The sequence below is a fragment of the Netta rufina genome (assembly GCF_964035555.1).
Source record: "Netta rufina genome assembly, chromosome: 13".
Classification (NCBI taxonomy): Eukaryota; Metazoa; Chordata; class Aves; order Anseriformes; family Anatidae; genus Netta; species Netta rufina.
Genome location: NC_140136.1, coordinates 4,031,420 through 4,048,163, shown reverse-complemented (window position 1 = coordinate 4,048,163; position 16,744 = coordinate 4,031,420). Strand labels below are relative to the sequence as shown.

At 36.6% G+C, this 16,744-nt stretch overlaps 1 protein-coding gene across 1 annotated transcript in view; it reads left to right on the top strand.

The window, feature by feature from the left end:
* CDH13 (cadherin 13) overlaps positions 1-15,677 on the top strand; it is a 481,427-nt gene extending 465,750 nt beyond the window's left edge. Inside the window, exon 14 of the mRNA XM_084294592.1 lies at positions 9,980-15,677. Coding sequence (XP_084150718.1) covers positions 9,980-9,987 — 8 coding nt within the window. The 3' untranslated portion in view covers positions 9,988-15,677. The remainder of the gene's footprint in view (positions 1-9,979) is intronic.
* Positions 15,678-16,744: the final 1,067 nt, after the last annotated feature.

Sequence of the window (16,744 nt, the reverse complement as noted above, 5' to 3'; positions counted from 1 at the left end):
AATTCCTAAAACTAGTGACACCAGCAATTCCCTCTATTACTTTAATACTTACTATCTTCGTTACAGGTGCTTTTTTTGTATTAACATCATTATTGTTACTGCTAAGTTATCAGTGAATAGAGACACATTCTTGAATGTGTGTAAGAGAAAAATACCTTCTTTTTTTTTTTTTTTTTTTTTGGTCTCTTTAGATACTTTGCTTGATTACATTCTAGTAAGGGAAGGAGAGTTTAAGGGTTAAGGGATTGAAGTCAAATCAAGATTGTCATGATGTGAGTTTCACTTGTACCACAGACATCTGTGTCAAGTCTTCTAATTTCTGTGTAGGTGTACTCAGTTCTGCAACCTGTTGTGCAGTTGGCTTTGGGAGCCCACCTAAAGTAAATGGGGCTTGAAATAACACAGAAGTCCATATGCACATACACAATTGTACAGAGGATGTTATACCTAGTCATATACATGACAAGTAGAAATACCCTCAAATTGTACATAAACATATTTAAAATGTACTTAATTATGTTAAGTTTTATTGAGTTAATTAGGTAAGAAGTGACAGGTTTTGTACATTTTAAACCATTCAAACATGTTCCAGAAATATACCAATTGAAAAAACACTACAGTTTAGATGTGTGATTGTGATGTAAAAAAATAAATAAATAAATAAATAAATAAGCAAATACAGCTAGTTCCTTTAAATCTGTAATATCGTTCCTGACAGTTATTCTGTATATATGCAATGAAAATTTAAAGAGACTGGTTTGATAGACCATTTAGTGGTATGAATTCAAAGGAACATTTATGTTTTCATTTTCTGAACAGAAACCGTAGATTTATAATATTTTGTATTTCTGAGTGACCACTTAAAGTCAGCTAAATATATAACTTAACATAATTATCTGAATTGTTCTGGGGTGGACTGTGACTAAAAACTAGAAATGAACTGGTTACCACTTCATTATTTTTTTCTGTCAATAATGGCTACTACACATAATGGGATTTTTTTTTTCTTTTAAGTGTCTACTTCCTTGGATATTTCCCCACTCTGTGACATCCCAACACCTCAGAATATGCTCTTCATGCTGACAGCTTGATGTTCAGTTTTAAATGTGATATGTGATATTGAAACTGAATAGAAAGATTAGATTGGGCCTGAAGGTTAGATGATGTTACTTGATGAAGTAAGTTGGGATTAGTGTACACCTACAGATCTGAGAAATAACATTGCTGAAATAGACATCTATAGAGGCTGTCCAGGAAAAGCGATAGACTACAAAATGTGGGGTGTTTAATAAAAGGTTAGATGTGGTACTTAGGGACATGGTTAAGTGGGTAATACTGGTGGTAGGGGGATGGTTGGACCAGATGATCTTGGAGGTCTTTTCCAACCCTTATGATTCTACGAACTTATTTATGCATATATTCTACTTACTGATAACTATTAGTAAACTAACCTATGGAAGTTGAGACCTGACTGCTTAAAGTTATACTGTGCTTTAAAAGGCTGGGTTTTTTATATTTTTTATGCATTAATGAGAAATTAGATTTGTTCAATGCTACTGTTTCAAAACTGTACCTATTAATTTCACTTTCTGAATATTTCCAGTTTTTCAGCTAAGTTTATCATATTAGAGCATTGGAAAATGCATTTCCAGACTGCAGGTAATCACCTCTGCAATTGTTTTGTTTTGAACGAATCAGAAGAGAAAGGGAGAATTTATTTAGTGTTGGTCAAATGAAGGTGACATTACTCTGGCAAAGTATCAACTAAAATCTGTAACAATGTCAAATATAAAATAAAATATCTACACTATTAGCTGCTTTACCAGAGAAATTACATCACCCCCAGTAAGATATGTCAAATCTGTAGTACATGTAAATATGAATTGTATTACATAAACATAGCACTGCACTGGGTAATATATGCTTCTGAATTTCAAAGTCTTTTAGTTGCTGAACTTTTGTCTTAGTATTACCTACATGCATGTACATTTTGCACATCACAAGAACAGCCCAATAGGGTGCGTATATGTAGGTACAAGACAAGTAGGAGAAGCAGAAACAAGGATTCAGCAGTGAGCAAGGCCAGTGCAAGAAGTTAGAAGAGTGCGTTGGTGTATATCAGCACTGTTCCAGATCTGCCAGTATAGTTTTATAATAAATGAGTTAGCAGTGTGCGAGAGACTCGGAAATATCATCTGCTGGTGTCAAACAGATACCCTTTGAAAACGACTTCAGCCTGAGCAACCTATTCCCCTGTGCAAGCTGATTAGTTTGGATTGGCATGTTTCTCCCCAGTCTTGCCAATTTTGGCCAATTGCTTAGCACATGCCGACATTTTAGCTCCTGAAGTTAAATATTGACATTGATATATGAGTGCCTACTGGAGCTTTGAGTAGAATTATAAGACACTCATTTCACACACACAGTACTAACGCATACTGTGTTTTTCCTAGCATTAAGAATTTTGGAATCATCTCCTCATATATAATTTGTTTCCCATTTATGTGATGTTATAAGCTGCAAATTTTAAGGATAAATTCACTTACTTCTCTCTTCTTTATAAACCTTTTTTACAATGTTATTACTGTTCAATGAGTTCATGCATTTGCTCTAGCCACAAGCATACCTACTGCTACTCCTGATACTAAAAATTGATTTCTTAGCTGCTGGAATAAGGTTGTGTGTTATCTGTCTGGAGACAGCTGTTTCAGCCTTTCAAATTCAGTGAGAGTTGCAATGAAAAGATTCCCTTCTTCCTTCAGAAGACAATTGCAGGACAGTCAAAACTAGTGACCACTAAAATTTGGCACACAACCCAAAACATAGCCAGTGCATTGGACCACTGAAGAGGTTACAGGTGAACATACACAGTTATTATCTAAAAAGCGTGTATATATATATATGTATAACATAGTTATTAAATTACTATTTTTACAGAAATGTACAAGATATAATTTATAGGCAAGTGGTGCAAACACTATGACACTTCTGGTGTTTAAAACAACCCACAACAAATCAACCAGTGATGTACATGAAAACAATTTAAATTTTTCTAAGCAAGTTCTACAAGAAGGCTATATTAATAACTGTGTATCCAATTAATGCTCTTTTATAGATGCTAAAGCCAGGAAAAAGGTATCTGAATGTTGATTAACTGTCTAATCAAAAACATGGTTCTGATCTCTTCTTCCATTTTCCCATTACTCCTTTAACATTACCGAGGTTTTGATAAAGTCCATGATGTAATGGAGACCTTAAATTATGCAGAGATTAATGTAATATTTCTGATGAGAGGGTAATTAAAGGAAATCTAAGGAAATGGAGCATGCCTGAGTTGAACTCCAGACTTCAACTGTGTTAACTCTCTTCACTATGTTAAATGAAAATTACAGGATGAATACATCTTGGGTAAAGTTCACTCCTGTACAGAGGGTCAGCATGAAACCTAAATGCCTTTAATTTTTATAAGGTTTAAACTGCCATTTAAGACACAGGATCTGTAACGGTGGGGAAAGAAGGGAGCTTGTCTGGTCTCATAAGGTACACATCTTTCAAAGGCTTTGGATTAATCAAGTTGTTTCTGTTTCTTTAAAATAAGCAGGGGTATGGGTCAGTAATTTACAAACATGTTCAGAGAAAGCTAAGGCTGCAATGCAGAAAGGTAAAGTGTCTGGAAATCACAAATAATTTTCTGAGCTAAGTAGAAGTAATTTGGCAAATGAGGTTGTTTACTGGCTGATTAGGAGGGTTCTGATGGACCATGAGCTCTCCAGATCCTGAACCATGGTAAACAAGGTTACATGCTAAAGGCTGTCTTTTTTTTTCTAATATCATTATGCATTCATGGTTTTAAAGAGTTATGTGCATTTTTTTTCTCCATTGTCTTTTTTCATATGAATCAGAGTAGGGAATAAACATTAAATTAGTGTGAAGTAGACAGGTGGCTGCAGTCATTGAAGAAATCGATATTATAGACACTGTCTTTATTAGGCGGCTTGCTCCTTTTTTGAAGCAATTCAGTGTCTGAAACCACGATACCTAGATGATGATTCAGATATCAGTCCTGTAGAGTCTTCTGCTACCTACTTCAAACCTTTTGACTTTCCAATCAACTTTAGTGGGAGTAGAAGGGGGATTTTGTTCCATCTTAGGTAACTACATTATGAATCTCCCTACCCTAAACTGCATACTTAGACCTATATTCCTATAGCATTATTACACTCCATCCAGATAAAGACATCCAGTTTTCATTTTCTTGACCAACAAAAGCAAAAATCATCCTCCAAAGTACTAATGCCAACCAACATCATCCATTTACAATAACGAGCCCTGAATTCTTATCTGAGACAAATTAACCATAATAGTAACAATTCAGACAGCAAGCACATAAGAACAATGCTGTAAAGTTCACTTACCTCATATTTGACTGCTATCTTAAAAGGAACGTGGCTGAACATTTCTCTCAGGAATAGAAGAGCTAGAGCAGAGACCTGTGAGATTAAAAATGGCAATGATCACATTGGAGACTGCGCTGAGAGTGAGTTCTGGAGAAAATAAGTTCTATATAGTTATGCTAGCTTTATGCTGCTTGTGCATTCCCCAGATACTCTAAAGGGAAGGAGTGAGAGGTGGCTATTGGCAATAAAAGAACAACGATGTACACATCACCTTTGTGGCTTTCATACCTGCAGCTGTATACAGCAAAACAGTTGGAATCATGGATCATCATGTCCAACCTAGCAAGCCATTAACCTACCTACTTGTAGTAGGTAGACAGAAAATCTCATTTAAAACATGGTTTTAATACACGGTGTGCAATAATTGAGTGCTGAGATGAGCTAAAATATAGTGATGATTTTTACAAATCTATATTTTACTACAAATATAAAATAATTACTATGCATAATGGTAATTAATGTACAGATCTAAACCTGCCAGGTATAAGCTTACCAGGACATTAGGTTCCTAAAAGAGCTAGTCAGCATGGGTCAGCAAATGTTCTTGCATGCATTTGCACATTTTATACTCACAATATTCCTTAAATAGTAAGAACCTGTTGCTGAACACAAACTGTAAATATAAAATGCATGAAAATGTGTCAAAACAAAACAAAATTAAAGTCAGTGGATAAACACTTGAAGCCTGTCATCTTTAGGTTGGTTGTTTAGAGATGAGAATGCCCTAACACTTTGGCAGTCTGTGTGTATTTCTGGAACTTTCATTTGGTCCTTGTTGGCAGAAGAAAGAAAGAAAAGCAAACAAGAAAACTACAATTCCTCTATAGAAAACAATAATACACAATAGCAATCCAGCTGGGAAAATAAAGACATTTTAAATACAATACTTGATCAGATCTGCAGAGAATATATACTAGAGCAGTTCTGTGATTTCTATAGCTCTGCTTATATTCATCATTAAGGTTTCTGCACAATACTTTGGTCATTTTTGATTTCTGTAGATTTTGTTTTAAGGGCATTACTAGCCAGAATGCATGTCCAATAACGCACCTTATAAGATTATATCAGAATATTTTTAGAAAGTAAATTTTTATCGACAAACTTTGACATTAACCACAGAAACTAAAAGTTAGTCTAACTTCACCATTGGATGCAAGCAAAAAAAAAAAATAAAAAAAAAATATATATATATATATAAAATTCACCATTGTTTGCAATAGAAAGAACCAAAACAGATTTGGTCTTGAATAGTCTTACTGGAAGTACTGAAGTTAGTTAGCTACATAACTTTTATAGCCCCCTAATTTTGAATATTGGAGCTGTTTTAAAAGTCAGAAGCAAAGGATATGTACTATTCCTCCAATCAACGTTTAGAACAAATTATTTTAACACAACTTTAATTAAGGCTGGTGAAATGGCTGAGCTGGATTCATAGTAGTCTTATCACCCATTGCTAAATGTCAAGATTCTTGTAGATCTGTCAGAAGAAACACATGCTAAGGAGAAAGCTTTTTACAGATGCTTGCAGGGAGCTACTCCTATTACCCAAGAAAGCCTGGGGGAAAAAAAAAAAAAAAAAGAAAAAAAAAAAAAAAGAAAAGAAAGCCCAAAAGGTTTCTTTGAAAACATGTCAATGAAAGTTGGTGTCATAGTGTATGAATACGAAAAGGTGGTCATGTGGGGATGATCCATGAAAAGACACGCATTAGGGAAGAAGCAATGGAGGAGTCACAGTAACAGAGGTGTTGTTGAAGTGGCAGAGTAGGAAAATACTCTGTACAGCAAAAGACTGTCAGGATATGAACTATAGTATCTTGATTTTGACAAGGGCTGTGAAAACATGTTACAAACCTGCTGAGGAGTGCCTGGGCAGGGTATTTAGCTGTTTGAATGGCTAGAAACAGCCATTTGGGATGATGTGTGAAAGAATCCTCTAGATTAAGATGCAACCTAAATACACAGACCTAGAAAGAAGATTCTGTGACAAAAATGTTCTCCATTTTGTCTCACTTTTTAAGTTTGAATAAGATGATAGTGTTGTCCAGAGCAATCAAAAGAATAACTGGAAGGGAGTGCTTTAGGGGAAAGATTTAAGAGCTCAGTTTTTAGCTGTGAAGAGCTGTCTGCTAAACATTGAAAAGGTAGAGGTCAACATTGTAGCCTAAATGGAAAAACAGGTAGGAAGAGTAAGATCTCTGAACTGCCAGCCCTGAAGCAATCGGTGAACGTGTATGAATGGTAGCACAGAGAAAGGGAAGAAATTGAAGTGGGGAAAACAAAATTTCCCCAGAAACCTGGAATGTAAAGAATAAGACAAAGACGTGCAGGAAAAGTGATTACAGACCTCATAGGAAAATGACAGGAAGATGTAGTCACAGGAGCTGAGGGAAGCATCAGATTTCCAGGCATGTGATAGAATGTGTCAAAGAGAGCTGACAGGTCAGATGATGAGGTTGATAAGTGATTTCAGTAGAAGGAAAGTCAAAGGAACTGCAGTGCTTCAGGATGAAAGGGAGAAGGGAACTGGGGCGGTGTTTGGAGAGGCAAGTGGGGAAAAAGGCAGGGAAAATCAAAAGCATGCTTACATTTGTGAGAAAAGCTAGCCTTCAACTAGTACTGTAAAACAAACAAACAAACAAACATATTCATAGTTAAAGCTGACCTAACTAGTTTTAATATATAGTTTACTCAGGAAAGGCAAGGTGCGTGATAAGGTAGTAACATTCATTGCATCTGTCAATATGATGTAAAATATACAAGCTTTTCTTCAGGTCTGCACATAAATCAACATATATTGCCCTTTATTTACAAGCTGTTGGTGAAGCAGTCACTAGCTGCTTGAATTTGTGTGATATTTATAAATTTTGTGCTGACAGATTGCTCTAAAGTTTCAGCCTATGGATTATACAGCAATTCAGTGTAAGAGGTGCTGTTCATTCATCACATACCAGTGCCTGTCCCCAGCAAGGAGACCTCCAGGGACCTCCAAAAGACTCAGAGGAGCATTGCTGATTCAAAAGCTAGTATTATTTACTTGGAGTCAGGCTTGAACAAATGCCCTTAAATGATAATAAACTTCATTGTGACTTGGAAATACATTTTTTTCAGATAGTTTGTGAAATCAAACTCCCAAACTTTTGCTTTTCACTATCCCAGGAGATCAAGTTGTTTATGAGAATTTAGTCCCAGCCAGTCCTTCATCCAAACATATCCAAACTCTGGCAGTCATGCTTACAAAATTCCTATAGAAGCCTAGAGCCTAATTTTGTGGTCAGACTTTTTCTTTAAAATGCATGCTAAAAATCCCAATCCCAAGCAATTCCAGATTTTATCTTATTTGGAAATCTCAGTGGCACTTCTCAATTCAGTGAGCCCCATCCATCAGTTCCCTCTATGAATTCTCATACTTGTTTAATTTGCTTTACTGACCTTTGTTTAACAGAACTGAGGCCATGCTGCAGGGGAAGGGCAGGCTGTGGCGTGCTATCCAGGTGTCTGTCTTGCTGTACAGCCCATATGGACAGGCCCCTAGCTGGAGGAATTTAATATTGAAGCCAGTTAAAATAATACCAAAATAATAACAAGAAAAAAGCAGATAAAGTAAAAACAGCCTTATCAATAATTATATTAAATTTGAGTTGCCTTGAAGGAAAAGCAGATAATTAAAAACAAATAAAGAGCACAGCCTAACGTCTATTAATGACCGTGATGTTACTGCTTCTTCTGTAGTTGTCTGTAATAGTAACAGAATTATATACTTCATCATTTAAGGGTACAAATGCAATATACATTCGACAAACATTTCCTGCCTTTGTGTCAGTTTTCATGTGCATGCTTGATAGCAGCTGTGTGTTTTGATGCCACAGTCACCTTGGCCCAGGTTACAGAGCCCTGCATCTCCATAAGGCCATTGCTACACTGTTGTGAGTTAATCACAGTGGGCAGCTCAGCACCACACAGCTGCTCACTCATTGCTGCCCCAGTGAGACACGGAAGAGACTGAGAAGGGTAAAAGCTAGAAAAATCATGGGTTGAGATGATGAGAGTTCAACAGGTAAAGCAAAAGCTGTGAGCACAAGCAAAGCAAATTCATTCACTGCTTCCTATCAGCAGGCAGATATTCCTGCTATCCCTTCCTATATATTCCTGATACATAGGAATATATATATCCTATATAGATATTCCTGATATTCCTTCCTATCAGCCATTTCCAGGAAAGCAGGACTTAGCACACATAATGGTTACCTGGGAGGGCAAAGGTCATAACACTGGATATCCTTCTCCCCATCTTTCCACCAGCTTTTATTGAGAAACGTGATGGCATAGCATATGGAATATCCCTGTGGTCAGTTGGGGTCATCTGTGCTGGCTGTGTTCCTACCAACTTCTTGTGCACTCTAGTATACTAGCTGGCAGGGCAGCATGAGAAACAAAGAAGGCCTTCACACCATGCAAATACTGTTCAGTAACTAAAACGTTGCTTTGTTATGAACTCTCTTTTGATCAAAAATCCAAAGCATACCACCATAAAAGCCTCTAAGAAGAAAGTGAAGTCCATCCCAGCCAAATCCAGTACAACCAGTAAACCAATACTGTAAGGTCAGAAATTGAATTCATTTGAGAGGGGCCAGACCAGCATCAGCCCACAAGCAAGCTCTAAACTGACGTCCAGATGACCTTAGCTATGTGTTTTGTTAATATCATTCTTATATGTTTTTTATTTAATGGTTGGACTTGATGATCTTAGAGAGCTTTTCCAACCTAAATGATTCTATGACTCTATTGCAAAGCCAAATATTTGCAACTCAGTACTGTCCTATTGATGCCAAGTGAAATTGGAGGAAAGAAACCCATTATCTACAACTGATAGATTAGCCCTTAATCTTTCTTTTTTTTTTTTTTTTTTTTTTTTTTTTTTTTTTTCTAAGCTTGTTTACTAGCTTCGTATTATCAGGGTACCCATCTAAAACAGGAAAAATCATTCAAGTTGTGCTACCTTCACTTAAAATAAATAAATAAATCAAAAGGTTAGGCAACAAAGATAAGATTTGCATTTCTGTAGCAACGTTAATAAACTATGTCAGCTCTTTTAGTCCCTGGTATATTCACAAATTAGAATGTTATTCTTAAAAAGTATATTGTTTGTTTGCTCTTTACTAGTCAGTGTGCACACGCAAGGGAGGCTTACTGGCATTTTACTTGCACTTTTGCACCAACATAACTGAACAAGGTGTCAGATGGGTCCTGAATTAGGTCCTGACTCAAGATTTATGTTCAGGCCTCCACTCTACATCTTTCTGAAATGCACTGCAAAGGTCTCTGTTTGCTCCAAGTGACATTTTGGGATTTCCTCCTGGAGATTTCTGTCTTCACAAATAATTGTTTCTAAACCTGGATAATTCATAGCGAATTACTGATGAATGTGCATCTACTCAATAAGTAATTTGGGGGGGAGGGGGAGGGCAAGCTAAAAGGTACTGTGATCTGCATAGTAATAATCATACCCATTTCCCATCATTTAGGTCTGTAAGAACTCCTGACATTTGAAGCTGTCCTACCACGTTGCCGTGGCAACAAGAAAAAAGAAAACGTCAGATCTGAAGACTGCAGTTTACAGTTACTGTTCTTCACTACTAGGCCTCAGTTGCTCCAGATTCTGTTTAATTTGCAACCTCACAATCTGTCCAACTATACATTGGTGTTTGACAGCCTCTACCCTAACTTCCATTTATTAATGGACTCCTCTTGCAAGATGCAAGGTTTATGTGACTTTTCACTGAATGTTAAAAGACCATGACATCTAAACTTGACCTTCGGGGAGCAGAAAACAGATTGACTCCATTTTTTTTCTAACTGTTGACTTGTTGCTATTCAACTGTTCAGAAAATATTTTGTCTGTGGGTTAGTATTTGTATATGTATGAGTGTATGTATATATATATATATTTATATGGAGAGAAGAGTTATAGGACTGGTTTAGCTTTTATAAAATATTCATCTGGACTGTGCAAGTGACAAAGCAGAATAATACAGCCACAGATGAATTGTAACTATTCTGTATGGCTAAACCTACTGTATTTGCTGTTTATGGTGTAGCCAGAAGGAGAGAGCCTATTGCAAGCATATCACTAAAAGAGCTTCTTTGTTGACACCAAATTAAGCAGGCCCAAGGCTCTGCAGCAGCACTTCTTGTACCTCAGGTTCAGCAAACAGGAAATGCAAGTCCTCCTGGCTCGTTTCTGATCTGGACTTCTTTCCTTATGCCCCATTTGAAATTTAAGATCACCCAGGAACACAGCTCTTAGACTCCCCTTGCAGCGGGAGCAGTGCCAGGAGGTAAGACGAGCTCAGATTTGTGAGACAGTGGGGAGTAGTCAGCTGCGACTGGCTCCGTGTGGGTTGCTATCGACAGCAGTGGGACATGCTGGGCCCGATTTTAAAGGGGGTAAAGTCAGTTTCCTTTATGTTCCTGCAGATAATTATTTGCTGGGGCAATTTACAAAATTTAAGTCTTTTGTCAGTTCTGCAGACACAGTTAAGTCAGTAGATGTCTGCATGAGAAGCTGATCAGAACAGCATAAGCAAGGTATTTCTCAGAAGCACTGGTCTCTCTCTCAGCCTCTGCGCAGCTGTCATCACACATACATGCGCAAGGAGGAAAACAGATACCCTATTATATAAATATATTCACATATATATATAGTTTTGAATATATATATATATATATACATACATACACATGTACACACAGTTTCCAGTTAAGAGTAACAAGAGCATTTCTTTGTGTGCATAAACTTACCACACTTGTTTGCAGACATGGGAAAAAAGGGTGTTCGTTACATAGGAATATGAATCCTTTTATATTCTGTGAGCATGTAAGGCTGAAAAAAAAGAAAAAAGAAAAAAACTAACTGTATCAAGATGATCATCTTGTCGATAAATTGTAAATGATCCATCAAAGCTCACACCAAATTTTTATAAATTTAACACAACAAGTATACTAGTGACAGACTGTGGCTTTTATTAGAGCTTGCCAGTAACTAGGGTAAGGTAAGTGTCTTAGAATATTTTAATAAACTTGCTTATTTAAAGTTTAAACAAGAAAGCTTCCTTATGCAATAGAACTTTGCAGCTGCATTCTTTAGTTAGCATTTTTACAGTACTTATGAGTCATACTGTATGTTGTCTTTACTACAGTGAGATTATGAGCATATCTTCCACATCACATATATGTTTCAATAGTAAAGCTTTTTGGAAACATTAAAAACTCCAAACATACATTTAGTTTTCCATAATGCTACACTAGATATTAAATGTGTGTTGGTGGTTAAAAATTGCTGTACAATAGCTTTTCTCTGACTTCCTGTATTGTACCAAATATGACAACAGATTTTTGTTTTGTTTCTATTCAAAAGGAGTAATAACAATGGCAACAGAGGAAAAATTAGTTTGTGCCGTGAGTTTCCCTATCATTGTAAATTTATTGATAAGATACAAGCTGCCTTCAAACAAGAACCTGTTTTTCTCTTCCAGCTTAACTCCTGCAGTCCTAGCCAAGTGAAATCTCCCACTGACCTTGTTTCTCTTGCAGCACGCTCTCGGTGTTTCGCTTTCCACAGTGGTGCTTTGAGGTTAGTGCGTGTTTCTGTTGAGCAAGGAACTTCAGGAGTGGGCTGTTATGCAGTTGCAGGCATTTAAAAGGGAAGTGCCTGGTCTCAAACATTAACATGGGCATGCTTCTAGTTCTCTTTCTCTGCCCATGCCTTGTAAAAATCATGTGCTGCTGCTTTATCATCAGCAGTCATGTCTTATAAAAAAAAAAAAAAAAAAAAAAAAAAGGCAATGTTTTCAAAAGGAAAAAAAAAATAAATCAACAACTGCCTAACACTACTGGATCTTCAGGATACATATTTAGTGACTTCATCCAAGCGCACCCAAAGACGAACTGCACTCTCCGCTTTTATCTATGAAAACTCTATCTTGAATAAAAGAAACGATAATATCCTCCCCCCAAAATACTCTTTTTCTACTTGCTTTCTTCCTGTTTCTATCAAGCAAAACCCACCTCTGGAAGAGACACCCATTGCCATTTGTGTCATTTTTATCAAGTACCACATAAAGCTACCCTTTTCTAATTTACACCAAGGTTCACACAGCATTTGGTGGATCATCCCAAGGACATCCAAAACCAGAAACAAAGAAAAAATTCTTCTACCTGGAACTGCACTAACAATGGATAGACTCTTTCTACTAATTTGTGCCCAAGGACAATAAATCTTTCTTCTCAGATAATACTGCAACCTTTTGACATGTAGAGAAGTCAGTACAATGGCTGAAATGCTGAGTCAAGATGTGTCGAAGGCTTTAATCACCATTATCACTTTATCACTCCAACCAAATTAAAGTCACCCAGCCTTCACTGTGTATCTCTTTAGGCCTCCGACTGAGCTAATCACTGGACTACCTAAGCACTCAAAGAGAAGATGAAGCTGCCATGTTAATGTTTCTCCACCGTACCTGAGAACCAACACTTTAACAAGTGACTGTGTCACATTCTGTGGCATTATACAAATGAGGAACCGCATGAGAATCTGAATTTTCTTACCTGAAAATAAGCTCAAAAATGCTATTCATTACCTGAAACAAAGGAAAAATAACATTTTTTTTTAGTTTCTCACACTATCATGAAAAAGCAGAGAGGTTGCAAAATTAGTTGGTGTTTTTGTTTTTTCTTTTTAGTTAATTATGTTTAACGTGTTCAGCCAAGCTTGCTGTTTTTATAATACAACGCTGATTTCTCCCTAGCTATTTTGGTCACTACAATGTTTATTTCAGCCTATGTTTGCAGACATACAATGCTGTCTGGTGTCAGAAAGGCAGTGAACTTGATATTTTTGGTTTTGAAACATCATGTCTTGTGCAAAAACCATTTCAATTTAAAAGAGTATCTGCTGTTAAAACACAAAGTGGATATAACAATCAGCAAGAGGAGTTCATTAGCAAGGTAAAGGTGTCATTTGTGGTGTACTTGCTAATTGAACTCTGTCTGTACACCTCATGCTTGTGCTCACGATATGCATATGTGCATTTATTAATGTACATTTTGTTCAGTAACTGCAGGTCTGAAGATTAAAACAAAGGGAAGCCAGCTAAAATTTCCTACTGGTTAGCAAGGAAAATTAGGTAAGAGCGGAACACTGGCTAATACACTTTCTGAGCCCCATTCTCATCTTACTTACACTGGTGTAAATTAAAGAGCAACGCCATTAATAGTCTTGTTTGAGCTTCAGTTAGTTGTATTTAGATGAGATTTTTAATTTAAACCTCTCCACATATTGTTTTTACTGGTCTGCTGTGAACAGTAAAGCACAGATGACTCACTTCCTTCACCAACCACTTTAACATGTCTCTAAGGAACCCAGCATAATTTGGTTTAACCTTTATTTGAAGTGGCTGTGGCCTGTAGTCAAGTAATTTGTCCTGGTCTCTCGTGTAGCCATTTAAGTTAGGTATCACTGTAATACAATCCTCATTTATTAAATTGTGGACTTACAATCAGTTCATAAGAACCTATGTTAAATGTTTTGTCACTAGAAAAGGAAAGATGTTATAGTAACAACTTTCACATCATTGATCTTTCCTTTGCAAGACTTCTTGCTGAAACACTGAGAAAAATGCTGGGTTTTGTCTCAATAGTGCACTTAGCCATTTGAGACACAGCAGAATTTTGTACACAAATAATTTTACACCTTATCTAAAAGCCAAGTTTCTTTCTGAATGGGTTTAATAATTACTCATATAATTAAAGTTAAAAAAGAAAAAAAAAAAAAAAAACAACACGATTAATCATGTTAAACAGAGTCATGTCAGCCTGAGAACAGCAAGTCTAGGACAAAACTCTGATCCTATCTTTCCTTTGTTGCATCTCTAGAGACTTAGTTGTCTGAGAGATATGCTGGCCAATGGTGACAAAATGAGAAATAACTAAAATAAAAATAATTTTCTATTAACTCTGATCTATAATATTTAGAGTTAACAAGCAAAGTATTTCAGTAGTAGTTATAACAGCTATTCTCTTTAAAGCAGATATAGCTGACTATTTAACTGTGTAAACCATATAACCCATTGACTACACTGTTTTCACATCAAGATATGCTAGTTGGTTTATATTTGTCCAAATGAAATGGATACACTCATCCACTCTCCGTGGAAAGTTATTAGTTGCACAATTGCTATGTGTGTGTATATATGTAGATATATAGAGATATACACATACATATATAAATATATATATATATATACTATATGCAGATGGAGACTAATACAACATGGGGACTTGGAATAAGCAGTTTAATCCAATGATTCACAGATGAGTTAAGAGAAAGCTTGTGTTACGTACATGTATGCCAAACCAGAGTGATTACAAAAAAACAACAAACTCCACACACTGAAATCCAGGCTTATTCCAACTCTCATGTTGTATTTATGCTACCTGTAGCTGTCCCCTCTTAATAAAATTTATATCATTTGAAGATATCTGTAATTATTTACCAACTCTCTTTTTTTAATTTTTTTTTTTTCTTTTTTCTTGTCTACATATCAACTGGTCATCAAAAGTGGAAAGGGAAGGGTTTAGAGCCAGAATTCTGCATTTCTCTGCTTTTGACAGGACAAATATTTAGGAAAGTTTCATTAACCCTTTGACCATTACACTCCTTCTCTGCATCAATAAGTGGCTGTATTTGATCATTTGGGGGTAGAAATTAATGTAAAGATAGACTATGTGTATGTACATGCATACACATCACCCGGGACTGTAGAGCAAGAGCAAGTCTGGTGAACTGATTGTGAATTCAGTACAAACAAGCTGTGTTGTTACTGCCATTTCAAACAGACACCGCCTGTAAAAACATATTTGCCCCATAACAATCTCTCTATCTCTCTCTGTTATCAACAAGATGTTTTTATGAGTTCCTTTCCTTCCTTTTTTTTTTCTTTTTTTTTTTTTTTTAAAGCTCAAACAAGGAGAAAATATTTTGTTTGATTAAAAATAATAATAATAATTCAGCTACTTTTCCACTTAATTGTTCCTTTGGGCCCTAGTTGCTGAATTGCTTGCTGTTTCTGAGGTGTAAATAAACGTTTTGATTTCTGACGTGGTTGCAAAGAAACTTGTAATTTATTTGTGAAATGCTCAAATAAAGGATGTATGGGCTTTTAACTTTTGTCTGGGCGTAGACCTTGCTGATGCAGTATAGCAGGAAAGAAGGACTACAAAACGACCATGTGACTGTCAAAGCACTGGAGTAGCCTGAGCTAAATACAAGAAGCTCCTACATTGCTCTAAGCAAAAGAGATGAATTGTGGCCTCCATCATCATCATGCCATGTTTATAGAGTGAAAATCTGGAGGTCACAGATGTAATTGAAGTTTGACCATACAAGAAAGCAGTAGTAGATTATTCAGCATCTATTCAGCTAACAGTAATGCTTTGCGATCTGAAGCCACACTTTCATTACAAAGAGTCACACTGAGTGAAATCCAGGTCAGATGTCCCTAGTCTGAATTGTGTGCAGAAGCTTTAATGGATTTTTGTTGCACCTCCTTTCTGCTTCACCTGTTCACCTTCCCCACCTACTACCATCATTTCAGCTGACGTAGAAGAGATATCCAGAAAAGTGCACATAGTAACACTGAAACATGCTGAACAAATATCAGTTGGCAAGAACCACATTGGCAAGCTACAGAAAGGATGGCATTGCTGTCATTCAGTAGTACTCACTGCTGTTATGGCTGATGACACGATGGCATTTAACAGTGAGTATTGCCATAGTCTGTAGTCATGTCTGATATGCTCCCTCCCCCTGCTTAAGTGCCGTGGCAGTATCATCATGCAGATATGAATGCAGATGTGGTCTACTTGCTGCCCTGACTCATAAAGTCTTAGTCCAACATTTAGTGCCCATATGTCCTTCAAGCCTGTGCTGCTCTAGGACAGGTTGTCCCCAGAAGTTTGCACTGCTCTAATGTTCTGTACCAAGAACTTCAGGCTTTATTGATGAAGTTTATCCCTTTAACATGCATTCCTAATAGCAGGACTCAAGGTTTATAAGATGCTATTTTCTTTTTTGTCCAATCTCTATTTATGAGAGGTAAGGAAGCTGGGTGCTTTGTGTGCTTTTTCCTGTGCTGCCAGCTGCTCCCAGTCATTGCAAAAGTTTCCAGCAGGTGACGTAATAAATAGTAGACCAGAACCAAGGCCAGAATAAAGAACTTAAAGCTAGGCAG